Raw genomic sequence first — 27,751 nt, forward strand, 5'->3', positions numbered from 1 at the left:
AAAGTTTAGCTTTGCTCTGAAGTGATTATACAAATGCATGTGATCCTGTAGGTATGGTGTTGATTTTTTTTATGTTGCCTCTAACAAGTTTAGAAGTTCCACCAGCCAACAGTGCGTGATCTGGCACATACACATGAAAAAGAGACCTTTATTCTGTGTACTTTCTCTGATTATTTGTAACCAATTCTCTTTTTACTGATGTTGCAAATGCATTAAGTCCTTAAATGTTTACAATGAGGTATTTAGCTTATCACATCTTATCTTCCATTTATACCAGTGAAACAGCTTTTTTTTATTACTGTGACTGAAGGAAACTGCTGTCCTCAGCATGAAATACACCAGCACAGTGTGTAAGTTTTTATTGTTCAACTTTCTATATGTGGAAAACAAAGAGTTCAGAATTTTGCTGGCCAGCTGGGCTGGTTGTTCAAGAGGTGGAGATTGCGTTACGTAAATCTGAGTTACGGGTCATCTCCTCTTTAATGTCATACAATTAATCAGTACATTTTTATTCTGTGTTACTGGTAATATTAAACAGGATGTGACCAAAACTATCTCTTTTTACTAAACTTTGTCGGAGTTAAACTTGCTGCTAATTCTTCAGCGGTGATTGCATGTGGAAACCCTTCTGTAGCCTATTTCAGCTTATATGATGTGTACCATATTGGTAGCTAAAAGAGGTTTTGTTGAGCCTTGAAGAAGTCTTGGCCAAGCTTATAATTATATCTCTCCATTATTATCACTTTCCTAATTCTTAGCTAATCATGTTTTAGTGTCAACAATTCTATTTGCCAAGCCTCCATACATATAATTATCCAGGTCATCTGATTTGATTTATTGAGTTAGTTTTGAAACATTCATATATAAAACATGGGCTTGTTTTCAAGGTTTATTGAAAATTTTTTATCAATAAGTAGGGATTAGTAATCTCTACTGAAATCGTTACGGCAGATGTGTGTATTGCTATGTGGATCATTTTTCTGTAAGGCTTTTTGTCTTTTCCTAAAAAGAAAAAAATAAAACATTTCTCACAGTACAGTGTACATGCATTCCTAAAGGTTGTTCTCCTAATTACTGTTTAGACTATCCTAAATATTCTTCTTTCTTTCTCATGTTTACTTTTATTGCTTGTGAAATGCCAGCTCCCTGTTACTCAGTTTGTGTTTATTGTATTAGGCTCAACCTAATCTCAGGAAATGTATGACCATTGTGCTATCCATCGACTAGCTGTGACAGAGCTACAGCTATTAAACTGCAATTGTTAAGCTACCTTGATTACCAGAAGTTTCTGCTTTCCATTTACCACAGATTTAGCTCCTAGTAATTAGATTGATTCCTATTATTTAAATGCAAGTTTGTATGATCTCTTGTATGTTAATGACAGATGTGTTCACATTTTAAGCAAAATTCTGACTAATGCAGATCATACTTTCGTACTAGAAAAGAACAGAGAGGCAGAAACGAGATGAAAAGACATCTTGTCTGTCAGTGCTGCCTTCTTGTCTATGATCTGTATGAGGGAGGAGAGAGCAAAAAGTAAAGTTTCAGAATGTTTACATAACCTGCATTCAACTTGTCCAGTCTAGCAGAAACTCCAGTACAACTGTAAGTATGATTTATTTTTCACTCCTAGCACACATAATAATAATTAAAAAAAAATAAAATAAAAAAAAAAGTAAGAATGATTGTGGTCTCAATTTGCAGTTGCTGTTGCTTTTGTATTAATTTTCCTACTTAGTTAAATTTTAACTGAAACAAAATGTATTATTGTGATTTTAGTGTTTCATTAGAGGCCCATAGATTTCTAAGTGTTTCATCAACCCACCAAAGTCATTGTGGTTGCAAAGATAGGCTTCAATACTGGTAGAAATCATAGATTCTGTACTTTTCTGTGCTTATGAATTAAAAGATTTTTTTTTGTTGTTACAAGCATTTGCTTGGATTCATTGCCTTATTTTCTGGGGTAGAGCCCAAACAATTTAAATGGGTATTGAAAGGCAGCAGTTCATCTGGTGGTTACAAACTTGTAAACGTTTGTTCTTGCAAAGTAATTCTATTTTCATGTAGTATATATATTCTATGTAGTATTTGCTATTTATTATATTTGCTTTATTTCATATGTATTATTGCTACATATATGTTGGTATTGTTTTCAGTGGCATAAAATCAGTAAGGTCTTACGTGGAACAAAGAACAGGCAGTGGGTGAGAGAGGCTGCTAATGAACATTGCTGTTAAGCATTGAAAATTTCCTAGCTGTTATCCTGCCTCATCCTCAGCCCGTATTTAATGTCAGACACATCTCGTGTTCTCTGAATGAATGCCTGCTTCCAGCACACCAAGAACCAGCACCTTGTGTCCTTCCCCATTACGTCTGCGATGAAAGTGATGAGCTCTGACATTGCTCGAACTTTGGAGGTAAATGGTGAAGGAGCATCACGTGCTGCTGCTTCGTGGCACTGTCACAAAAAGGACCACAGGCTGGGATTCATTCTATTGGCTGTAAGAGCTCATGGAGGAGGTATAAGTTTCAAAGCATCCATTTAAAAAAAATAAGGGGTGGGGAAGGAACCTGTGGAATTATAGGTGGTAATCCTAGTTTGCCTAACTGGAAAGGCCCTAAAACAGCAACTAAAAGCACCGTAGTAGATGACACTATGCACACGTGTAAGGATCTCATATGGACTCTTGAGAGCAAACCGTCCCGGACCGATTATATCTCCGGTGGCAGCCGCTCCTCCCCTGTGCCGCAGGACCTGCCCGCAGTCAAGGCCATACTCGGCGAAACGCTCCGCGCTGCCCCGCAGTGGGGCAGAGCGGCGCGCTCTCAGGCCCGCTCTCTGGCGCCCCCTCCCGGCTCGGTTTCGGGGCCTCGGGGGGGATGCGCGAGCCGCCATTTTCCTGTCACCTGGCGCCTCGCCGGCACTACAGTTCCCGGCATGCACAGCGCTCACGGCAGGATCTGCCGCTTCCGCCGTGCCTTTCACGTCGTCACCCGAAATTTGAAAGGAGGTCCCATGGTGCCCCGCGGGCGCCCGCTGATTGGTCGGGAGGCAGCGCCGCGCGGTTCGAAGGTGGCGGCGGCAGCGGCAGGCGCTCGCAGGCGTTGGGCTGGTTCCGAGTCTCGGCTTCAGCTTGAGCCGCGCCCGTGCAGCGCGGCCGGTGTCTCTACCGTCGTCCTCGGCTCCCTCGCGTCCGAGTGCGCCATGGCCTCCCTCAGCTTCCAGAGTGGCGGCGGCTCGAAGAAGGAGAAGGAGGAGAAGGGCAAGAACATCCAGGTGGTGGTGCGCTGCAGGTAGGTAGGCGCTGCGAGCCCTGGGCTCGAGGAAGGGGAGCTGCGCGGGGTGTGCTGCTGCCGGGGGGCGCTCCGGGCTGCGGGGCGCGGGCGGGTCGGCGCTGCTCCGGGGCGAGCTGCGCGTCCGTGCGGGATGGGTCGGCGTCTGCTGAGCGGTGACTATTCGGTGCGAGGCTGTGTAGGACGGGTAAGGGGAGCTGAACGAGGGGTAGCATAGGTAATGATAACCGTGTTCTAAATTGCCTTCGCGAGGTTTCTCTGTGCTACTACGGACGCCGGCTTACCAAGCTGTTACTGGTGGGAGGTTGTACTTCAACAAACCCACGCTGAAAATAACCATTAAAAGCAGCGTTCGCTTTTATTCTTTCAGTGTTAGTAAGAAGGTGCTGGAATGGGCGTTAGGAGGCTGGGTGTAAGTGTTGGTGAAAGGCGAGAATGTTGCAAAAGACGATTTTGGAGCAGTTGTATTTGAAGCACTGTTGAGCAATTGGCTTCTTTTCCATCTGTCCAGTGCTGCACCGTTGTGCTGCAGCCTGGCTGTGTATTGGTGTCTATTTGATTAAGATTGTGTTCTGCAATACAGCAGCATCAGGATTGTATGTGGAGCAGTGTTTTGCTTTTGTTGTGACTGATACTTTGGAGCAGCAAAAGCTCCTTCCCGTTCCCTTCTACAGCATTCGAGTTCTCACTTTGTAGATCAACGGATGCAATTGTTTCAGTGGCCCCTAATTTGCTCCTGAAGCCTGATGATTCAAAAACTTCAAGCCACACGTTCACCATGTTTTAATAAAATATGAGTTTGGAGCTTCTGAATGTGTACGCTACTGTGTGTTTAAAGGTCCCTTGCAACTTGTTTTCTATTATTCTGTTATATATTAATGTCCTTTTGATAACTTAAGGGAATGAACATGTCACCAAATGCTATCGCTGCGTGCCAAGTTGCTGCTTGCCTAGTGGCACTTGTTCTAGTTTAACTGAATTGCCCCTTTATCATGAGGTAACTATAAGGCCATTTCTTTGATTCTCTGGTCTGCATTCATCTGGTTCTCTGTTTTGTTGCTGCAAAGAAGACTACAGTTACTGTTCAGCTTCTTGCTATTTTAGAAGTAGCAAAGCCAAAGCTGTAACTTGCTGCTGTGAACAAGATGGTTGTAATCATTGGCTGTCACCACAGCAACCTGACTCCATTCACTGTCTTGTGCTGAAGCATTGAGTGGCCTATCTAGAATCTAACACTTCAGTCTCAGTGCTACCATGAGGAGGAAATGTCGGCCACAACAGTGATGAGTTCCTGAATGGGTAACAGATATCCAGCTCAGTAACACTGCAGGATGAAATATAAGAACACATTTTGTGATTTAGCATGTGATTTTTTTTTATTTTTTTTTTTTATTTATGAGGGATTATTGTTGCTGCCCCTATAAGGAAAATTTTATGTGCCACATTTGGATTAACCTAGTGATAAAAGAAAATATTGAATTTTTTTTTCTTGTATCTCTGTTAAACTTTACTTAAAAGTGTAATAAAAAGGTGCATGGGCTTCTTGTTCCCCAAACCCAAAGGCATTATTTTCTGTCTTATAAAATTCTATTCAAAATTCACAGATTCTATTCAAGTGTGTCAGCATTATAAAGATTCCAGCATTGCTGTCTACTGTTCTGCTAGCTGTGGGCTGTATTAGCATATCTGGTGCTTAGGGAGTTGTCATTCACAAGAGACGTGTGGGCTGCACTGTTTGTCTAAGTGGAAAAATAGGGAACTTTTGAAGTGCATTGATTTGGTTCACTATTATCTTAACTATTGTACGTACAGTTTTCCTTTTCTCGAGGTGCTTATTCATACAACTCTTTGCAGCATTTAATTGCTCCCCTCACTCATTGGTTAGATAACTCTAGCAAGAAAGACATTTTTAAATGCAAGTTAAATATGCATGCAGCTAAGCAGTCATAAATGTATTTATGGACACTATTATTTAAAAACAGCAACAAACAGCTAACCATGTAAATGCATGAAAAGCTATAGATGCTTGGTTTGTCCTGGCAAATGGAAGGAGAACAATGTCTGGAAAGCAAGTTGTGTCAGTTTTCCTTAAACAAATATAAAGCTTTTAACTTAAATCAGTTAATGTTCCTTTTGCTCAGTTATCATTTTGTGGATTCTTAAATCATAGAATCATAGAGTGGCCTGGGTTGAAAAGGACCACAGTGATCATCCAGTCCCTGCTATGTGCAGGGTTGCCAACGCCAGACCAGGCTGCCCAGAGCCACGTCCAGCCTGGCCTTGAATGCATCCAGGGGTGGGGCATCCACAACCTCTCTGGGACAACCTGTTCAAATGCATTGCCACTCTCTACATGAAACACTTCCTCCTAGTATCTAACCTAAACCTCCCGTGTCTCAGTTTAGAACCGTTCCCCCTTGTCCTATCACTATCCACCCTTGTGAACAGTCACACCCCCTCCTGTTTATATGCTCCCTTCAAATATTGGAAGGCCACAATGAGGCCTCCCCAGAGCCTTCTCTTTTCCAAGCTAAACAATCCCAGTTCCTTCAACCTTTTTTCATGGAAGAGGTGCTCCAGCCCTCTGATCATCTTAGTGGCCTTCCTCTGGACCATTTCATGTTGCTGTTAGTAATTGTATTAATTTGATACTCTTCTGCTTTTAGGCCTTTTAATGCCTCGGAACGTAAAGCAAACTCCTATGCTGTTGTAGACTGTGATCAAGCACGAAAAGAAGTCAGCATCCGCACTGGAGGAGTCACAGACAAGATGTTAAAAAAGACTTACACATTTGATATGGTAACTGCTTGTCAAGCTGGACACTTGTAGCTGTAACCCAGCAAATTTCTCTTAATAGAGTCTGATGTCTGCACTGTGCAGTATGCACAGTGCAATATGTTACTGTACTGGTAAATAGGACAAGTTGTCTTTGCTCTGACAGGTTTTTGGAGCTCAGGCAAAGCAGATTGACGTATACCGGAGTGTTGTGTGTCCTATTTTGGATGAAGTTATTATGGGCTATAACTGTACAGTGTTTGCGTAAGTATCCCAGTATTATTATTAGAAAATCTCACTTTAATTTTTGTTTCTTGTTTACATCTTAATTTTTCATTCTTAACAGCTATGGCCAAACTGGTACTGGTAAGACTTTCACAATGGAAGGGGAACGGTCCCCCAACGAGGAGTACACTTGGGAAGAGGTACGTTTTTACTCATGAGGTTTCTCTTGTAGCTGTGCTGTGTAATACAAAAGTAGATATTGCAGAAAGCTAAAGACAGCCTAAAGTTGATTTCTTTCAAACACTGAAGCCGACTTTTGGTAAACATTAGTAAATTAACGAGTGTTCTCATTACTTGTGAAAACCAGAACTTTACATCATTAATGCGTACATACAAATCTTAGCAATAATTGCACAGGAAATAATCTTTGTTCACTGTATTTTTTTGTCTGTATCCATTAGACCAACAGACTGTAGCTAAAATTTGCTACTACTTCACTCCTTCCCCAACTCTCTTTTTGTACATCTATGTATGTACTTGTTTTTTCATTTTAATTTGTAGGATCCATTAGCAGGTATAATACCTCGTACATTGCATCAAATATTTGAAAAACTCACAGAGAATGGCACTGAATTTTCAGTGAAAGTCTCTCTTTTGGAAATATATAATGAGGAGCTTTTTGATCTTCTGAATCCTGCTCCTGATGTTGGAGAAAGACTGCAGATGTTTGATGACCCCCGAAATAAGGTGAGTGCAGTCTTCCAAAATCTGTTATATGAAGACTTCTGGAACAGTTCGAAGAGGTTGAATGAGCATGGGTTTGTTTGTTTGTTTTGTTGTTTTTTGACAGAGAGGTGTAATTATTAAAGGCTTAGAGGAGGTAACTGTACACAACAAAAATGAAGTCTATCAGATCCTGGAAAGGGGTGCAGCAAAGAGAACAACTGCAGCTACTTACATGAATGCATATTCCAGGTACAAATCTTGTGTGTTTCAGAGACTTATTTTGTTAATGTTCTATTAAACTGGATTTTACCGAAGAAGGAAAAATTGTTGAAGCCAGAGTAAGCCCTGCCTGATCTTGAGATTAGATATTATAGTTTGTTGCCACATATAGATTAGGAAACCATAGCAAGAAACTTTTTCTTGCGTTCTGTGGGTTGATGTATTCTAGTACATGTATGAAGATGCATTGTAAATTATGGAAGTCTCTCTTAAAAAGCTGTTGCTGTCAGAAGACGTGATTACAAAAACTGTTGTTTCAAGATTGCATGCCGTTTTAAATATACAATTAAAATGGTAGTCCTGAATTTCCACCTATCCAGGTGCAATGTGAGAGGTAGAATATTCTTAGTCTGGCATGCAGAATACTGGAATTTATTAATAACTCTAAATCAAGCAATTAGCTTTCTCAAAACTTTATATTTCTATGGAAACACAAATCTGATGGATATCATTGAAGCATGCTGTATGTTTAAGTGTGGAATAAATAATCTTTACAGTAAATATTGATGATGTTTAGCAGATACACCCATGTGAGAGAGATGGATTGTCTTTGTTCTAGCTATTATGGGGTGTTATTGGTTCATTGTTGTCTTTTTTTCTGGTTCTGTTCACTGGAAAAAATCTAGGCGTAAGTGTCCCTTCCTCTCCTCACCAGCAATAGGAAATGATATAATTAAGATTCTGAAACTGAACTTACGAAACAGTGTTCAGATCTGTTTTTTATAGAATAATGCTAGCTTATGAAAATATACAAGATGTATTGTGGAAGTCAGAAATAAGAATAAGGGATTTTTGTATGGCAATGCAGACTGTGTCGTATGATTGCAGCTCATAGTCAGAATCTAGTAGACGTGTTAGTCAAAAATCTCAGTATTTATTACTGACTTCTCATTCTTGAACTGCAGATTTCATATCTGTCATTGTGAGCAAGTAGGTTTCAAACTGCCATAACTTCTATGGTTTACTGTATGTCCCAGCTTCCTATTGTGAAAGCTTGTTAAATAATCTCAAGCTAATGTATTTTTTTTTAAACTTATTTAACATTTTGAATGAAAACTAAATTGAATTTCTACATCTTTAATATTGGAGTCAGATTCTTGCTGATTTTCTTTAGTCTGTATGAAGTACTAAATTTCCTAATCTCATGTTCTGTAAAATTGTTCCTATTGTATTGGCTACAAAACTGCAAGCCAGTCTTGAAGTGTCTATGAGTAGGGATCATAGAAGTATCAACATCAGATATTTCTGTTGGCTTCACTTGATAGATGCATCAATGAAGCAACTGGTTGAAGTTTGATTGGTATTCTAGCCTGCTAGATTATGATTTCCTTACATGTACACAGGCAAAAATAGACAATTTTTATTGTATTGGAAATGTGTAAAGTTGCAATTAGTGGGGGTGCATTTATTTTCTATAAAGAGCACTGATAACTAACCTGGAGTAATGTCTCATAGAAAGCAGATAATTGGGCTTAAAGAATGTTTGTCTGAAATTGAGTTCTTTTATAGCCGTTCCCACTCCGTATTTTCAATTACCATCCATATGAAAGAAACCACAGTAGATGGAGAAGAACTTGTTAAAATTGGGAAGCTAAACTTGGTAAGTATTTGAATTAAATTTCATTGATGGCAATACTAAAGTAAGGAACTAAACAATGTAACCTCATTCTCTTGAGAATTAAACACTTATAAGGGTAAAGAAATTGTCGTTTTTTCTGAGCAATGTGAACTGTTTGTCATTCTTAGAAATGTCTGTCTCATTCATCACTCCTACAATCTCCTGAACAAATACATGTGTTAGCTCATGCATGCTGTGACAGAGCAAGCATTCCTTGTGCTGATTTGAGATAGAAGCACGTGTCTTTCCTCTTTCAGGTTGATCTTGCAGGAAGTGAGAACATTGGTCGATCTGGGGCAGTTGACAAAAGAGCTCGTGAAGCTGGAAATATCAATCAGTCTCTCCTGACTCTGGGAAGAGTTATTTCTGCTCTAGTAGAAAGAGCCCCACATGTGCCATACAGGGAATCTAAACTCACAAGAATCCTTCAAGATTCTCTTGGAGGACGAACAAAAACATCAATAATTGCCACAGTTTCTCCTGCATCTATAAATCTTGAGGTAAATTTTAATCTGAATACCTATTCCAGAATGTTTGTGGTTTTGGTTTTGGTTTTTGTTTTTTTTTTTTTCCAAAAATATTTTTTCCTCAGCTTAACCTAATGTTGTATCTGTTTATCACAGGAAACACTGAGTACACTAGAATATGCCCACAGGGCAAAGAACATATTGAACAAGCCTGAAGTTAACCAGAAACTGACCAAAAAAGCTCTTATTAAGGTAAGCTAGATATATTTATTTGATTACTGTAAAGACAGAATACATTTGACTATTCTAATTCCTGCACAGGAGAAATGTTATGAAACTATGGGGAAATTGGCTACCAGAAGCACATTTCTGAGGTGATTTTAATCACTGAAGGGATGCTTTACTAAGCTGCTCTGCTGGTACGCTATTAAACACTGCAAATACTGAAGCTATTGCTAAAACTAAAGCTGGAGACAGTGTGATTGCTATTATTTATGACTGTGTACCTGTTCACCAGGTAGTGAAGACCTACTAAGTAACAGTAGATTACTTTTTTGCTGGATTTCTCCATTAGCAGCTTAATTCCCTCAAAAATGCTTAAATTTAAGCAACAAACTATAAACTATGAATGATAAGGCCCTATAACATGAATGCTATTAAAGAAGCTGCAATTCCCAGTATAAACTGTTATGTGGAATAAACAATAGTTTGAATAGGAAGCTTCAATGCTCTACATATGTACAATGTTACGAATTCAATCTGTGCTACACTGAACTTATTTGGACGCAGAAGTGAAACACTAGATTCTGGAACATCCTTCTGTGCTTGTGGAAAATTTCCATATAATTCCAGATGTCTCACATCTGTTGAGGAGAACTTTGAAAATGAAGTATAACTATTCATGTTGAAATGTGGTTATTTCTTGATGCAGGAATATACTGAAGAGATTGAGCGTCTGAAACGAGACCTTGCTGCTACACGTGAGAAAAATGGCGTCTATATTTCCCTTGAAAATTTTGAGTACGTCTTCAGGATTGCTATAAGATGTCTAACAGCATATACTGGTTCCTATCCTTAAACAGAAATGTTTCCAGATCTATTTTCGTAAGGCTGAGTTAGGAAGATTTAACTGACCAGTTACTTCCTTCTTTAGAAATTAGTTATTACACAAATAGAAGCCTATGAAATATGCTTGCACTGAGAACTTCATTTGTGGAATTTGCCACAAGCAAAATGAGCGTTCATCTTTTTTTAATGTCTTATTTGCTCTATCAGCTTTTATATAAACTTCTATTTTAAATTTTCTGTATGAACAAGTCTTCTCTCAAAGCAAAATAAGCTGTCTTTAATCCTATCTGTGTTAATTGAAAATTCAAATGCTGAAGTCAATACTTCTTGAAATGACTAAACATGCAGCACGAGACCAATAGCTGATCTAGAAATCAACTTTATTACTGTTGTTGCTCTTATTAATCTTTGCTTTAGAGCCCTTAATGGAAAGCTGACGGTTCAGGAAGAACAAATTGCAGAGTATATTGACAAAATCACTGTCATGGAGGAAGAGATGAAAAGAGTAAGTGCCACTTCTCGCGCAGCTCAAATCCCTCAAATAAAGAGAAGGTGTCTTGAGGGAAGAGAGTTGTTTGAACAGTGACAAAAATTTGGGTCTTAAATGTCCTTAGTAATTAGTTGATGGAATTTTCTAATTCTAGAAGTTGAGAATTTCAGATACTATATACGAAATTGCAGAATGCAATATTGATTATTATTATTATTTTAAAAAAAAAAAAAAAAACTCTTTCAATGTTTAAAACTTAACCTTGAATTTTCTTTGACTTTCCAGCAAAAATCTTGTAAAACAGCATAATCTCAGTTGGAGTTGTGTGCTTAGAAGCAAAGAATGAAGGGGGGGGAGTGGTGATGACTCCCACTAACAAGAATATGCAGAAAAAAAAAATTGGAAAATTTCTCTTAAACAAGTGGAGTATGTAACTAGTGTGCATAAACAGGCTTACCTTTAATCAGTTTTACTGATCATTCCTCATTCTATCAGCTTATATTTGTTTAGTGGGGATTCCTTCATTGTGATATAACGAATGCTTGATCTTGTGACTTGAATAGGGAAGTGAAGGATTTTCACAATAAAAACTGTATTGGTTTGTGATGTTTTCAGTAAATAAAGGCTCTTCTAGCCTCTAGTCAGTCTTAAGATTTCTGAGCCTTACAGCTGAAACTGCTGAAACTTTCTTGCTTATCTAGATGACAAACTGTTTTCTAGTATTGTGACATAACTAGGTATATATGGTGAGTTGCAGTTGAGCTTGCAAAGAGCAATGTTACTGTACTGATGCTTGTCTTACACTGTAGGTGACTGAACTGTTCACAGTTAATAAAAACGAACTTGAGCAGTGTAAAACAGATCTAGAAATCAAGGAGAAGGAACTGGAAGAAACACAGAAAGATCTGCAAGAAACCAAAGTTCATCTGGCTGAAGAAGAATATGTGGTTTCCGTTTTGGAAGATGCTGAACAAAAACTTCATGGCACAGCTAGCAAGGTTATCACTCTCCTGGCATCTAATTGTAACAATAACTTCCTCTCTTTAAGGGTTCAGCAATCTGTTCAAAGATGTCTTTGTCACTAGAGGATGATGTGAGTGACAAAAATGAATTTAAGGTTTAAAAACTATGATTGACCCTCTGAAAACTGTTATAGTGAGGAGTCACTTAGAGATTGCAAGGCTTCCTCTGTGGAAGTATTAACCAGTGTATCTAACAGCAAACTGTCAGTCTGGAAGCTGGCTTTTCATAAGGTTTTCATAAGGCTTTCAGTGCTTTGCAGTTTCTATTGTTATGAGTTGTTTTGCAGAATAACTACTTTAGTTTACCTAACTAGACACTTAAGCCTGACCTTAAAACAGAGTAAGTTATGCATAACTAGAGTAGAGAAATTGCAAGAACCAAGGGATGTGCAATAATACTGAGTAACTGAAACTATTGCCATGTCTCTATATTTTAGAGGGTATTTAGGTGCTTTTTTTGATGTGTTTATGACTGGTCTTAATTTTCAAAACAGACTTGATAGAGACAGAGTCCTGCTATTTAAAGTGCAAAGTGATTAATTCCATGTCTTTAGTCAATATGAAAAGTTCTTTCTATTCGGGTTCTTGTAAGGTTGGGAGCGGGTGCTCAGTTTTGCATGTTGATATGGAATGTTTGTGTGAGATAAATGGGTAGAGAAATCATTTACACTAACTACAAAACCAAATTCCTGTATACTTTCAAATTCTAAATTATCACAGAGGTAATACTGGAAATCACTTGCTTTCAGTACAATTAAAAATATATTTACTGTCAAATCTTTCAGAAAACTGTGCAGCTACTGGGAATTTCTTCGTTACTGTTCTATGTTCATTGTATTTTAATTCCTTGAATACTGAGGATGTTCTATTTTAATACTTGAGAGTTGGGGGCAAATGTTCTCTAGTAGGTAAATTTTTCTTGTACTGAGACTGTAGATGGCATAGCACAAGATTAAGAACGGTTGTAATTTGATGTTAAAGGAAATATCTGCTTCACGTTCAACTTAGAACTAGAGTTCTTCTGAACATGAACTTATGCTTGGCTTCTGATTTAAATATCTACTGAAATAACCTTAAAAAAAATTTTAGTTGCTTAATACAGTTGAAGAAACCACAAAAGATGTATCTGGTCTCCACGCAAAACTGGACCGTAAGAAGGCTGTTGATCAGCACAATGCTGTTGTCCAAAATACGTTTGCACAACAAATGACTGATTTGTTCAACAGAATACGAGATTCAGTTACTGAGAACAGTGTGAAGCAGCAACAGATGTTGATGTCTTACACGCATTTTATAGGTAAGTGTAATACCTCTACATGAAGGTCATCCTTATGTTTTGCAATAGTACAATCAAAGATCAACATTTTAAATTGGACCTCTGTTAGTAGAAAGATTAAGCTTTATTTTAAACAATGTAGTAATTACATAATAATGTGTCTCAGATGGTCAGCTAAGAGTAGTAAGTTTTGTAACACTTTCCAATTTCTTTTCTAGGTGACATCTTGTCTACCAGTTCTTCGGCAGCTAATATTCTTACATCAGTTGTATCAGCATCCTTTGCCTCTCTTAAGGAATTGGTGTCTACGGAAGTTTCTTGCATGTCTGAAAAAGTATTACAACATGAGAATCTGTCACTTGATCATAAAGCTGAGCTACTGAGATTAATTGTTAGTAAACTTACATACTCTTTTTTTTTTTTTTTTTTATTTGAAGTATATGAAATTGTCCTCAATCAGAAGAGGTGCTATAAACAATCTTTTTTTTTTTTTTCCTGACGCTCTGTTTCAACACTTAGCCATGATTACATACCTCTTCCCTCCTCATCCCGTCATGAGCTGTAATGTGCTGTACAGCAAAAGCTAACTGCAGAGCACGTAGACCTTACTTATCCATATGAATAACTTCTTAGAAAAGTACCAAAGAGACTTCCATATTTTGTTTTACCTTTTTTTCCTATTGCTCTTTCTAGGAGGAGCATGCGTCAGGATTAGGAAGCGCATTAAATAGCTTGACACCAATGGTAGAATTTGTCCTGGGCCTAAACTGTCAATTTCAGACTAACGTGAAAAAATATTCAGCTGTGGCTGATAAGGTAATAAACAGATTTTTCTCTTGTGCTTTTCTTGCATATACCCCCTTTTCTGCAGTGCTAGTGTTTTCATGCCTGGTTTGGCTTCATCTCCTTTATTCTGTCACATACGTTGTTTTACTTTATAGCTTTTCCTTTTGGACTTCCATTTTTGTGTGTGTTGTGTCCCCTTGCTACCTATATTGGCACAGCTGCTCACCTAAATGCTGAAGACAAATAATAAAATGTAGATGCTTAAAGCTATGTATAACAGGTATTTGATAATATTTTTTGTATAGTCTCTACTGTATTATAGAAGTCTGAAACAGCTGACTTAAATGAGTTCTATCACTTCAAATTTCTCCTGCTATTGTACCAAACTTTATTTCCTAGTTATTTTCATTATGGAGAATGTGGAAGTGTACAATAACAATATACATACACAGTGCTACACTTATAAAAGTTCTATGCTTGCTTTTTTTTTTTTTTTTTTTTTTTTTTTTTGGCTGTGTTATCACAGAACCATAGAATTAACAAGGTTGGAAAAGACTTCCAAGATGATCCAGTCCAACCATCCACCCATCGCCAATATTTCTCACTAAACCATGTCCCTCAGTTTAACATCTTAATGTTTCTTGAACACCTTCAGGGATGGTGACTTCACAACCTCCTTGGGCAATTATGTTTTAAGTCTTTGAATTGCAGCTCCACTCTTTCATTCTCTCCATTTTGTTGGGAGAAAAAAAAAAAACCTCAGATCCAGGTGGAGGACTAAATTTCCTTCTTCTGTCAGTTGCATCTCATCTGAAATAAACTCACTTCATTTAAAAGCTGTCTGCTAGTTTTCAAGCTTTAACAGCAATAAGTACATGTCTTACAAGCTGTTGCTTCTTATTCTGGTCTTAGCCAAGTATGTTGAGTCCTATTTTGTATATTTTGTATGCTGAATTTTATTTAGGAAAGCCCATACTAAGTGCCATTCTGTTACTTCTGAATGTTCTACATGTTATTTGCTACCATTCACCCACTATGCTTGCCTTCGACAGTTTTTGTGAAGTAAAGGTTTCTTCTCCCCTCTCTTGCCCACTATGCTACAGATAAGTATCCAGTTCTTATCTAATAACAAACATTTAACTGAGAATAAACTTCTGTTTTTTTGTTTGTTTGTTTTTTTTAAAGCTGGAAAGTCATAAAAAAGAAATGGATACCTTCTTTGAAGATCTTTCTCTCACTCTGAAAAAATTACAGGAAGAAACAGCTAATGTTCTTGCTCAGCTTCAGAACGATTGTGAAAATTTAAGAGAAGAAGTGGAAATGACAAGACTAGCACATACAAAGGTACCCTTGGAGTGAAGAGAAATCATAGTGTCACCTGTTGTTCTTTGAATTCTCTAGCAGTAAACCGTGGTATCTGTTTCAGAAGCAATGGTGGGATAGTGACTTGGTGATCCTAATTCTTTTCAACTTCTGTTGTGTGACTTTAGGTATCTTATGTAGGAAAGTAACAAGAATTACCCTTGCTATGAACACATCTAGTTTATATGCCTTCACGTAAATCTCCAAAGGCAAAGTGTCTGTCATCTATAGAAAAAATGTGACTTAAGCTTTACAATAATAAAGCTGTACTATGTTATATCTTTCTTGAAAGATACAACTTTTCTTAACAGAGTGCAGCTGAGTTAATGTCCTCACTACAAAGACAGCTTGACCTGTTTGCTCAAGAGACTCAGAAGAACTTAGCTGATGTACTGGCAAAAAATGGAGGCTTGAAGACCACCATCACTGCTGTGCAAGAAAATGTTCACCTGTAAGGAACTGATTACTTTTGGTATAAACTGATGCAACATGTGTTAAAATCCACCTTTCAAAAATGTCTGAATTGTTACGTGTCTGTTGTTGCAGGAAAACTACCAACCTAGTCAGCAGCACAGCTTCTAATCACAGCAGATTTCTTGCATCTATGGATAATTTTTCTAAGGAGCTCAGGATTATAAATGGTGAAAATAAGAGGATGCTGGAAGATTCCACTGACCACTGTCAGCAGCTTCTCATCAATCTCAGAAATGTGTCTCAGGATGCTGATAAATGTGCTGAACTTACAATTGCTCAGATAGCCAGCTTTACCGATCAGCAGCTATTGTCCCTCAGGGATGAGAAACAACAGCTTATGTGTTTTCAAAAGGTACCTGTAGCTATTGTAGTCTAATGCAATATTTGGAGACAAACTTCTACAGGAGAATTCATAGGGGAAAATTCTTAACTATAATCAGTACAAAATGGAGTCTGGATCACAGCAGACTCATGCTAATAAATGCATTTTGATGAGATAAAAAAGCTTAACTTGAGTAAGAGTTCAAACTAGCAATGCAAATAACTTCAAAAAAAAAAAAAAAAAAAAAAAAGTGTCTTGATTAATCCCATGTGGCTAACTTCCACCTGTACTTTAAGCTTTTTACCACTTGTAGCATGTAGCTCTAATTCTAAAGCTTAATTACAGGTAGTGTCCCAGGGAGATTTAGACAGAGATGAAGTATAGTCTGTAATAGAACAGACAAGTCCAATTTGTTTTGCTAACTTTAAGAAAGTTAAACTGCTTAAGGCATTTGTAGTCTTGAGAAAGGCGCTCTTTTAACTATTATACCTACTGAAAACTTCAGGCACTTCCTTCCAGTAGGAAGGACAAAGTATGTTGTTCTTCCTCTTTGTCCTCTAGAAATACATAATGCTTCTAGTCCTGGTAGGATTTTATCACTTCCCTTAAAAATCCTAATTTAATGCAATGTTATGAGTAGACACATAACAATTCTGTTTTGAACCAGGTGGCATCAATTTTATTTTGAAGAGTAGCTTTCTGAAATGATCGTACTTTCTAAGAAACTGACTCTTCTTCTGAAGATAGTTCTCAAAATGAGAATGTAAAATTGGCACTGAAACTTCTCAATTTGAGGTCTCACAATTGTTTCGTTTTAGATCATGTCACTAACCATGCACCCACATCTTAGAAAAGAGGCCATAACCTTAACTTTCCTGTTAACTTGATGTTTTTGTGCTTTGTTGGTTTTTTTTTTTTTCCTGTTGTTGTTTGTTGTAGAAAAACGGAGAAAACTGTGATAAAGCAATAGCTGAAATTGCCGACCAAATTGGTACTCAAAAATGTGCTGAGGAGAAGATACTAAATGGCCTTCTTGATCGAATGAAAGTTGATCAGGGGGTACTTCTGGAACAGAAGCTGGCACTTAATGAAGAAGCACAGCATGGACTGGCTCAGGTTAATGGTTTCCTGAAAGAAGATCTTAAAGTGGATATTCCAACAGGTATTTCAAGTAGGCAGGAGTCAGTCTTGTGGAAAGCAATCTGAGTTGTGGAGTTTGTATTCAGAGGTTGATAGGAACATAATACAAAAATCTTGCACTTCTTTTTTTAAGGTGAATGCAAGGATTGACTGAAGAAAGTGTGACTTCTGTGTCGATTTAATGTAAAACTGATGATCTGTAATTAAAGCAGTTGCTTTATGTATTTAATAGTGCCTTTCATTTGTATACCATCTGCATTAAAGGGACAACTCCACAGAGAAGAGACTACTCTTATCCAGTCACACTGGTGAAAACAGAACCCAGGGAACTTCTACTGGAACAACTGAGGCAAAAGCAATTAATGCTTGATGCTATGCTGAACAGTGTGATACAGGAAGTGGAGGGAAATACAGATGAGGTATGTATATGAGTTACAAACATGTCAACAAAGATTTCATATCTCTAAAGAGTTTTGTGTTCTTTTAATCTCTGTGGAAAGTTGACCAGAAACCCAGCACTGTTGCAGCCTTCCTGTGTGGTACTTGGAGTTGCATGCTGAGCTTTTGAGAAAAACATTGTCTTGAAAAACAATGGAAGACCTTAATAGTTGTTTAGAGGCTCTCATTTCTGTTTTACAAAAATACGTAAATTGTGATCAGATCTATAAGAAATACAGCACTTCCATTGATGTAGGAAATTCAAACATACAGCGAACTTCTCTGAACGCTTCTGTTTTAGGACCTGCTGGAAGAGGAGGAAGGGATGCAAGAATCCACTGAAAGCCTTGGTGATGACAAGTACTTAGTGGATATAAACATAAGCTGTCATGCAAATGGAGGCATTCCCTTTTTCCAGGTAACTTTCATAGGTATTCTGAGCAGTGAAAGAAAGTTATCGTTCTGTAATAGGCTTGTAGTATAAAATCATTTGCTGATAGCCTTGAGTGTAGTCTCGTAACTTCTTTTAATGCTGTAGAATATGCTTTGTTAAACTTCAGTTAAAATAAACATTCTAACAACCTAGAAAAATGTCATGATTTGCTAGATGCATGCATGTGGTTTAATAGAAAAGATGAAATTTAATACAGTACATTTTCTTTGAAATCTGATAAAAGTTAACTTTCTTGATTTTTTTTTTTAAAATTTTTTTTTTTTTTTTTTTACTTTAATTTTCTTCCTTGCTTTTGACCTTTCTCTTCCACCAATGTATCGTGGACCTGCATTATCTTAACGTGCAAAACTTATCACACATTTTCTTTAAATTCCAGCACAAAAGGAGTCACAAAAAAGATAAAGAGAACAAAGCTGCAGCAATGTTGGAGAAAAACAAAACTGAAGATATGACAGAACAGCTTCTTCCTAAATCTAAGCTACCCTTAAGATCACTGAACTAAAATATACATATATACTGCAGGTTCTTATAAAATACTTTTGGTTATCTACTGAGCCATAAGTTCTCCTGGTTGTTCTGTCTCTGTATATAGTGATATATTGATGCGATATTGGATCAAAACTTGACACGATATGTCCTGCCTTTGTTCTGTTTTTATATACGATGGCTTGCAAATATTAACATTTTTATTTAAAAAAAAAAAAAAAAAAAAACAACAACAACAACAACAAAACAATCTGAAGGTTATGGTGCTGTATGTTAAGTGACATTTTTTATCTTGTCAAGTAATAGATTGCTTTCTGCTTCTCAGTAGATTTGTAGTAGCAGGAAGGGATATGGAATAATGCTGTTTTCTTAATTGTAAATATGTGATCTGTTTCTGTACCTGCCTTACTCTGATTCCTGTTACTATGAAGTAGATAGTTGTCTTCGGGGTACTTTCAAATAAATCAGTTGATGCACAGAGTATAGATGTGTATGCATATGTGGTTTCAGTCTTAAACTTGACAACATAGCTAAAGTATTATCTCTGCAAAATAGATCCTCTGAACACCATTCAGATAAATGCTGATAAAGATCAATAATTTTGATTATACCCTTGCACTGTGATTCTCTTGGCTATAGCACCAGATGGACTGATTTTCTGTATTTCTGTACCACTTCTTACCTGTTAGTTTCTCTTCATGGGCAAAGCTAATTGCTTTTCTTTAGCAGCAGATAGCAGGAGACAAAAGCATTCCCTTCCAAATGAGCAAGGCAGCTATATGTCCACAACCTCATTACTTTTTATTTTTATTGTCTTAGTACTTAGCTTATATACCAGATCTTTCCATTATATGAGGTTTGAAACCCTAAAAGGGGTTTTGAAATCCTGTTTTGTCTGTGGAAATGTCTCCATTGAAGTGGTTGGTATGTTGTGAAATTCTGACAACAGAAACATCATGGGCGTAATTTTCCAAGACTTGGCATCTAGGTTCTTGTACCACATTCTTTAATACTGACAAGATTTTTGCTAGTGTAATCTATCCACTTCCTAACTAAAAGGCACTTCTGCAAGTCTTTCACCCTTAATTTTCTATACAGAGTTCACAAGATCGGTGTGAACAAACAAACTGGAGCAGCCAGTGCCAAGGAAGGATCACATCCATTAAAATGATGCCAGAATCTACACTTATTTAACCTTTTTGAAACTACCCTTGTCCATAGCTGTTTGATTTTCCCTGCTGTGGACACAGATCGCTTTTCTCATATTGAGAACCTTTAACAGATGTATGAATCTCTGGGACTGCTTGCTTTCTCTTTTCAGAGAGATGTTTTCTTACATTTGCAACAATGTTATGGCAGATTACTGTTTCTTTCATTGGGCCTGGTGCCTAGTGGTCACACCAGAAAGATGAATGGGATGAAAAATTCGGATACAGAATCTCTGCTTCCTTGCTCTCTGCTTCCTTGCCATTGTCTCTTCTCCCACTAGGTGGCTCTAACGCTGAAGTGTTAGTCTAAACCTCCAGCACCGATTGCTAACCAGGATTTAGGAGCAGGCAATTTGCCGAGGCTTTGTTCGGACATCTGTTACAAGGATGGGTTTGAAAAACTTATGATTTTATGCTTCTGCTAGAACAATCCTATATTCAAACCGGGGTGAGGGCTTGTTTATTGAAGGAGCTGCGCTTAAGAGAGATATTCAGACCTGTGGCTTGAGCTTTCGTGCAGGATCAATAGATGCTTGTAGTAATTAAATACTCTCTGAGATCTCTGTTGCATGGGCATTCCCTAAAGTAGAAAGCAAAACCTACTTGTTTAGCTGTAAGAAACACCTCTTCCTTAACTTTGCTTACGCAGGGCTAACTGGATGCACAGGTTTAACCCAAAGAGAGGAAATTGGTGTGATGTAGGGTAGTTTACAGAATGGTATCAATTTTGCTTGTTAGAAAGTATCGTTCATAAGAAGCGTGGAAGCTGTTTCCACAGAACAAGTAGCAAGGTCATACCCTGACTGAGTTGTGCTGAGGTGGAGGTGGAGTTGTGGTGTGACTGGGATTGTACAGCCATGTTCTAATTAACCAGGAGATTTTTCCGTCTGATTCCAGCTTAGCAGCCAGGTGGGGCAACTCTCAAATTAACATAAAAAAGAAAAGAAAAGAAAAGAAAAAAACAGCTAGCAAATATGTACGATGAATGGTAAAATGAACAGGGGAAAAAGAAGAGCTTAAGCACGTGTAGTATGGTAGGATGTGGAGAGACTGGTAAGACAACAGGAAACAATAATCAGAGCCACCAGCTTTCTTTTCAGTTAAAAGGGAGTAATGAAGAGACAGTGAAAGAAAGGAAGTTTTCTGCTTCCGAGTTGACAGCTGTTGTATCAGAAGCCGTTGTGTGGGACTAGAGAGGAATGAGAAGCTACCTTTCTTTGTTCTGTTAGACATCAGTTGCCCTATAACCATATGTTAAATGAGTGGAGGAAATGAGAGCCTAGAACTCTTCAGGTGATAAAAGAAAATTTAAATGTAGAAGGAGATGGAAAAATATAAAAAGGCTAAAATTCCTTTTCCATCTTAAAGCATCTGAAGGGGAAAAAATGAGCTCTAATCTTTTAGAACATTAAAAATGGGGAAAAAATATATAGTTGCTAAATATATACTTCTTAAATGACTGTTTATATCCTTTTGACTCCTATTTTTTCTTTCCTTGTTAGAAACTACTTTTTATGGTAGAGGACTATGCTCTATAAGCTACCCGCCCACACACATGGTAGCTTTATGAACTTAAATAACAATAAATCATTCCAGGTTTTGTGTTAGTAGGGTTTATATGGTGCAGTATTACAGGTGGGGTGTAGACCACCTAGCAAAGTAGGCTGCTCTTGAAGGTTGAACCCAAACTCAATTCACAGCAGTACTTCTACGCTCGTTCTTGAAAATGTTAAAAACCCACAACTCAGCAGGAACACAGGGCAGCTAAGCAAATGTTTAGATCTCTATGTTCACAATACATGTGAAATCATCTTTGGTTCCTATAAGGCCTGCCTACAAGAATGAGGGTGCTTCATTACAATGCATGTGCCCTTCAGACATGCTAAAAAGGAGCAAATGCTCGATTCCCTGTTCTCTCTTCAGGGAAAAAGATCGGAATGAACTGCCATTTTTATAAGGGGTCTGAACAATATTTATCATGCTTATTCTGTTTCAAACACTGTCCTGTCAGATGTAGAGTGATGTGCAAAACTATATGAAAATACTCTGCTTTTAGGTGGTGTAAAATTAGATTTTGTAACGGGGATTAACTGGAGTGTGCTGTTGTTGTTTTTTCTCTCTCCAGAATATTAAACTTACATAAATGTTTCCTTGGCTTTATTAGTTACACTTGAAATACTCTGGGGGACTCTTGGCCTGTTATAACCCAAACACTGTAAGTCAGTGAATGAGACACAGTGACTGAAATGTTGAACTTGACAAGTATGCTTTATTTTTTTAATTACCAAAATGTAAGAATGAAATAAACAGATGATATAAAATATATTTGAGGGTTTTTTTCTGAGTCTTTCTAAATATGATTGCCTACAATTGCTGATAACATAATTTTGACTATAATTTCATTCTGATAATGTTCAGAGCACTAATGCTACTGCCAGAAGATTTTTTTTAATGTGAAAAAGAATTGTATTTTCACTGGCATAAGTTAATTGAAAGAAAAAAATCTTTTCTTAGCCTAATTAAGCTGGCTATTTTCAAATGAAAAATAACAAAATTAGTGGCAAAGAAAATATTCTTTTAGCAGTTATGACAAGTATTAAGCAAAACAGATGAAGTATGTGGTAAGATATTTATTTTTTCCTTCTCTACAGCCACTTGTTATAATGATGGCTGCTGCTTAGAGGTCTGCTCTCTGATTTTATAAGGAGATAATTCTACAGCAGTCTCTTGGCTTACATAAAAATGGTAAGGTGAGGGATCAGATTCCTTATCTCTGAAGTACATTACTAACTTGGTAATGATAATTTAAAAACAGAAATCCAAGGCCCTCTTTACTCTGGCAACTAAAAGTTTCATGGTGTTCAGGAGGATTCCTCCAGGTAATCGTGGCAGCTGCTTTAATTCTTAATTCTGTGTTTTTTCATAGGTACGTCAGGGGATTTTGCTTCCCCTACTTTGTAAAATAACTTAGAGATCTTTCAGGATGGGTATGACTGTATCATTCTGCTATTCAGTGTCTTGATCAAAGGTCTGTTGAAGCTCCTAATGACAGTAGTGGTCCTAAGATCACACCAAGATCTGTGGGAATTGTGTTTATCACAAAAAGAGGAATCTATCTACAAAATGTGGCACCATGATTCACACAGCAGATGTCCCCTGTTTTCAGGAACTGACCTTCGTGGCTAATGTAGGGACTGCTACTTCCACTTTGGAATTAAGTTGTCAGTGTCTTGTTAAGATGTTTCTGATGGAGTAAATGCCAGCTTTCTGGCATGATTGATGCTGAAGAACTTAAGCAACCACTGTCGTATGAAAAGGCTGTTTGGGGGAACTGTTTTTTCACCTTTCAATTAACATTCACTAACCATCAGAACTAAACGTAAGTGGCATCAGTGTTCTGTTTAGAGGCTGAAGGAAACAATGAGTGAGACGCTTATCCTTCGTTAGAGCCAGCAGCTTTTGTGACTTAATTAAAATATGGCATTAATTTCAAAACCATTCATTAAATCATTATGATGAAATGATGATAGGCGCCAAAATTTTGCTTGTTCATTCTAACAGTTTATTTTGGGAAACTCAGTCTAACAGGATAAACCTTGAATATACAGATTAATGCAGGGGAGGAAATTTTACGATGTCTGTTAGTTAATACAGAAGCCAATCTTATTAATCATGGATTTACAGAGGGCTGTTTTATTAGATGTTAACCATAGCTTATGTTGACAATTGATTTTCATTGTAGGACAACTGAATTTATTATTTGTAATAAGATAAAGATAATTAAATTGACTTTGTAAAGGTTACTATCATAAATGTTGGTAGTACCTGTGAATAGCAAACATAGAACTGCTTTAGCAGCGAAAATTCAGTTAAGTGATAGGGGCTTTTTTTCCATTGCATTTAATTGTCTCTGAATATTTTTAGCGTGCAGTTCATTTTCCAGCCTTTCATTTTGTTTTTTAATGCTGTGAGAAAACTGTCTGTGTTGAAACCTCACTTCTAGTTCATTTTCTTTAAAATAAATCGGGGACAAAACATTTTAAAAGTTACAGAAGTAAAGCAAAATACAGAATATAAATGTTATGCCGCAAAGTCTTGTTCTGTGTCTTCTCCACTTTGTCAGCAAGTTATTCACAATGTGTTGAAACAGGTCTGAGATCTACAATTAAATCTGACTTTCAGGTGTTTTTCCTTTTTTTCTAATATTAAAAAGCGTAATTATTAAGGAGGAGAATTTAGGCCTTGCAAAAAAATAAGGCTGTTCAGAAGTTATGTAATCTTTTAAAGTTGTATTGGCTTCATGATGTGTATTTCCCCACCCTGCAATGTCATCCATATATCTGGGTACAATCTTCTGAAAACGTGGAGGAATTCTGAGGATGTTGAGCCCTAGGGAAAGCAGCTGAAGTAATATCGTCAAACCAACAGCAGCAGAATCATGGAGTCATAGAATATCCTGAGTTGGAAGGGGCCTACAGGGATCGTTGAATTCAGCTCCTGGCTCCACACAGAAGTACCTTCTGAAGATTTGACAGTGTGGAACTTATGCAGTACAAAGGTAAGTACTATCAAAATATTTATAACGTGCTTTTACCATAATATTATTCTTTGGTTTCTAGCTCAAATTTGCCATAACTCTACAGACTTGAAACTCATCATGTCTTCTTTGTTATTTTGAATCTGAAAGTAGAGAGGTAAGAAGACTGTTGTGTAAGCACAGATGTTTGATATGGTCTTTAGGGGGTTTCAGAAGGAGGGCGCTGTTGATGTTCTTCAATGAAATACACTTGCCTGGATCTTTGTAGTAGTAGAGCTAACTGTGATTAGTTCTTCTGTGGTTCATCCATTGGTGGAAAGAAGTCGTAGCTATATGGCTGAATATGGAGGAGGTGAGCAACACATCACAAGAAGTACAGCTTACCAGGGAAGTTAGGCTGCTGGTTGCTGGGCTGCAACATAGGTGCTAATCACTTGTTTCATTTCTATTTAGTTCAGGAAAAAAAAACAATGAAACTCTTTGTAGCTTTGTAACTGATGGCCGGTTAGTTGTCCCATGGCTTTGTTACTGATGCTGCTTTCTCTGACAAAAGGACTGTAAAATATTATTAAATATTATTAAATAATAAAATATTACTATAAAATATTCTGCGTCCACTGTATTTTCAGTGCTTTGTTGTTCCTGTGTGGAACTCTTGAGCCCAATGCTCTGCTACTTGATCCAAAGGTAGGCAGGAACACATGCTGCCAGGATCCAAGTTCTAAAGATACATTCTTTACTGCTATATTTCTGCTGCACACACATCCACAAAAATCCTGACTGTCACCTTGGGCTCAGGCCACCTCCTGGGCAGGTTTTCCTCCCAAAGCAAAGCAGAGCCTGGATTTGCCCTGTGATATTTGCTGCAGTCCCTGGGAGAGAACCTTGTTGCACTCTGCTCTGCTTGAAGCTGGGGAGAAAGATTAGAACCTCGGGGAAACTCAGCACCTGGTGCCCTGCTTGGTTTCCTTCTTCCCCTATGTGGAAACATGAGGAGGTTGTGCTTTTAACTTGGATGCTCCAAGTGCATAGATAAATCTGGAATAAGCATCACTCACTTTGAATTTTCCTATTGTACTTTTTAATGTTAAATACGTTTCTTGAAACATGAAACACAGATCCTTGGCTGGAGGTTGGCTCTTCACAGCTACCTTATGCCATAAGCAGCACTTTCTGATTCTCTGTGTGTTATTTGCAATGAAAGTGCTGAAGCCATTGTAAGAATATGATATTATTTGGTTTTAATACATAACTTAATCTGCTCAGAACAAAGCCAGGGCAATCTCACTTTTCAAGCAGTTTCCATTTCATTGCAGTATTTACTTTAAATGAAGGGCCATGATCCCGTTCAAAGCCATAATTTCCCCCTCTCTCCCCTGTTGTCATTAGAACCAGATAACAGGAAGAGAGTGGAAGATAACTGCCACTTATTTGGGTTTCACTTGGAGCTCTCAGGCAGAAGCAGGGACGCCAGCCAAAGCCAAATCAATTCATTTGAATGATTTGCTGATTACCTGTGTTAGTTATTCCTTGATTATCTTTCCCATTGTCTGGGACTAGCTCTTTGCCTTTGGGATTGGTTTGACTGTTTATTTTTACCTGTTATTTGTAGGGAATATTCTGCATCGTGTGTAACGCGCTCCAGTCTCTACAGTCAGGAGTAATTGGCACTAGAAGTGAGGACTGCTGTGATAACTAGTGGAGAGGAAACATGATGTTCTAGTTTTTCAAGGGGGTACATACAGGTGGTGTGAGCTGAGCTCTAGCCACACACTATGGTAGAGGCTGTGGCCCAGGTCCCATTGCCCAGAGCTGGCGGGCTGTGCTCGCCTTCCCTCCTTGTCACTTCTGCACCTCTGCTCTGCATCCCAGCAGTGCACATGCTCAGAAAGAATGGACAACTGGTTATGCTTTGCTTGAATGTAAACTTTCACTCCATAGGATGTACCATGATATAAGACAAGGAGCTATATCAACATTCAGCAGATTGGAGTTCATAACACATAGAGTGCTACAGTTATAGTACTACGTGACAGAGATAATTTGGTCAGACTACGCAGCCAGGCCATCTCACTCTAGTAACCAAAGGATCTGGAATAATGCTTCAAACCTAAGGAACTGTCCTGTGCTTTGAGGTGTATGGCAGCAAAGAGAAAATCATGCCTCTGAGTTGGACCTTTTGCTCTCCCAATAACTTCCTGATGAAGAAGCCCTCAGCCCACAGCTTTCCTTATGGTTTTCAGCTACATTGTAGCATCGTAGCATAGATAGACAAATGTGGCTTTATCCGCAACAGGAGTGAATAACTTTATTCGTATTCATTACATTTTCTGAGTGGATTCATCCACAGAAAGTAAGGCAGTTAGCACAAAGCCTAAGTGAATGCAGGAAAAATCAGAAAATAAAACTGACCAAAATGAAGTTCTCTGAACCACACACATTGGAAGGGACCTCGAGATCAGTGAGTCCAGCCCCCAGATGCTGTCATTCTGAACTGTACAGAAAGAATCCCTAGTGACAAAGCAATACAGATAAAATCAAGCCACCCATTCTGCAGCAAAACACATGGCACCAGGTATGAAAGCAGCGATGTCAGATTGAGGGCCAGGTTCCCTCTGTCCCACACTGTGAGACCTGCGCTGCCTGTGGGGTGACTCTCCTCCCTTGCCTGCCTGCTGCCTCCCCATTTCTGAATGTATGTGTGTGTATGGCTGTGCTCATCTTGCTCTTCGGTCAAGATATATTGAGAAGCCTGAGGGGAGGCTGATAAACCAGCAATTACAGAGCTAAGTCAACAAGAAGAGATGGCACCACACTGGCCGGTGAGAACGTTTGTTCAGCAGCGTTCCAGGGAGGGGAGAGAGCTTGAAGAGCACATACAACTTTCTCAGCACAGATAACAGGTTTTCTCTTGACATCAGTCCCCAACAGAGTTGATCCAACGAGTATTATCTGCAAAAACAACCACTGGCTGGGCCAACAAACTCAGCAGTACCAAACCTTAAAATATCCAATTTCAGTAACACACTTTGCTGTAAACTTTGGACGTTATCTTCACCTGCATCAGATCTGATAAAATTGCCTGAAGAGGAATTCAGAGGTGCTGGAGCCTGTGTTCAGCTTAAAGATTAATTCTTTACACTTATGGGTATCCACATCTCTCATTAGGAGAGGAACATTAGAGCTCCATATTAAGGCAAATCACTAATTCCAATATCTCCTTCCTGGCCATGACCAGAGGGGCTGCAGAGGGGATCTGTGAGAAACAGCCACAGCCAGAGATATCCCTTCCAGCTTCCATCAA

General features: G+C 38.1%; 1 protein-coding gene across 1 annotated transcript; it reads left to right on the forward strand.

Moving 5' to 3' along the window:
- The first annotated feature begins 2,865 nt into the window (after window positions 1-2,865).
- Window positions 2,866-24,989, forward strand: KIF11 (kinesin family member 11). The gene is given in 23 exon segments (XM_042818414.1): window positions 2,866-2,979; window positions 2,981-3,294; window positions 5,961-6,093; window positions 6,236-6,333; window positions 6,416-6,494; window positions 6,856-7,041; window positions 7,145-7,269; window positions 8,809-8,899; window positions 9,175-9,417; window positions 9,541-9,636; window positions 10,316-10,404; window positions 10,870-10,957; window positions 11,752-11,940; window positions 13,054-13,261; window positions 13,459-13,631; window positions 13,934-14,056; window positions 15,212-15,370; window positions 15,700-15,839; window positions 15,935-16,214; window positions 17,124-17,346; window positions 17,589-17,743; window positions 18,064-18,180; window positions 18,593-24,989. Coding segments are annotated over 23 exon segments (3,534 nt in total). The 5' UTR covers window positions 2,866-2,880; the 3' UTR covers window positions 18,719-24,989.
- The last annotated feature ends 2,762 nt before the right edge of the window (window positions 24,990-27,751 follow it).

The sequence above is a fragment of the Centrocercus urophasianus genome, unplaced genomic scaffold (assembly GCF_019232065.1).
Source record: "Centrocercus urophasianus isolate 14NV4802_14NV808 unplaced genomic scaffold, USGS_Curo_1.0 seq_17, whole genome shotgun sequence".
Classification (NCBI taxonomy): Eukaryota; Metazoa; Chordata; class Aves; order Galliformes; family Phasianidae; genus Centrocercus; species Centrocercus urophasianus.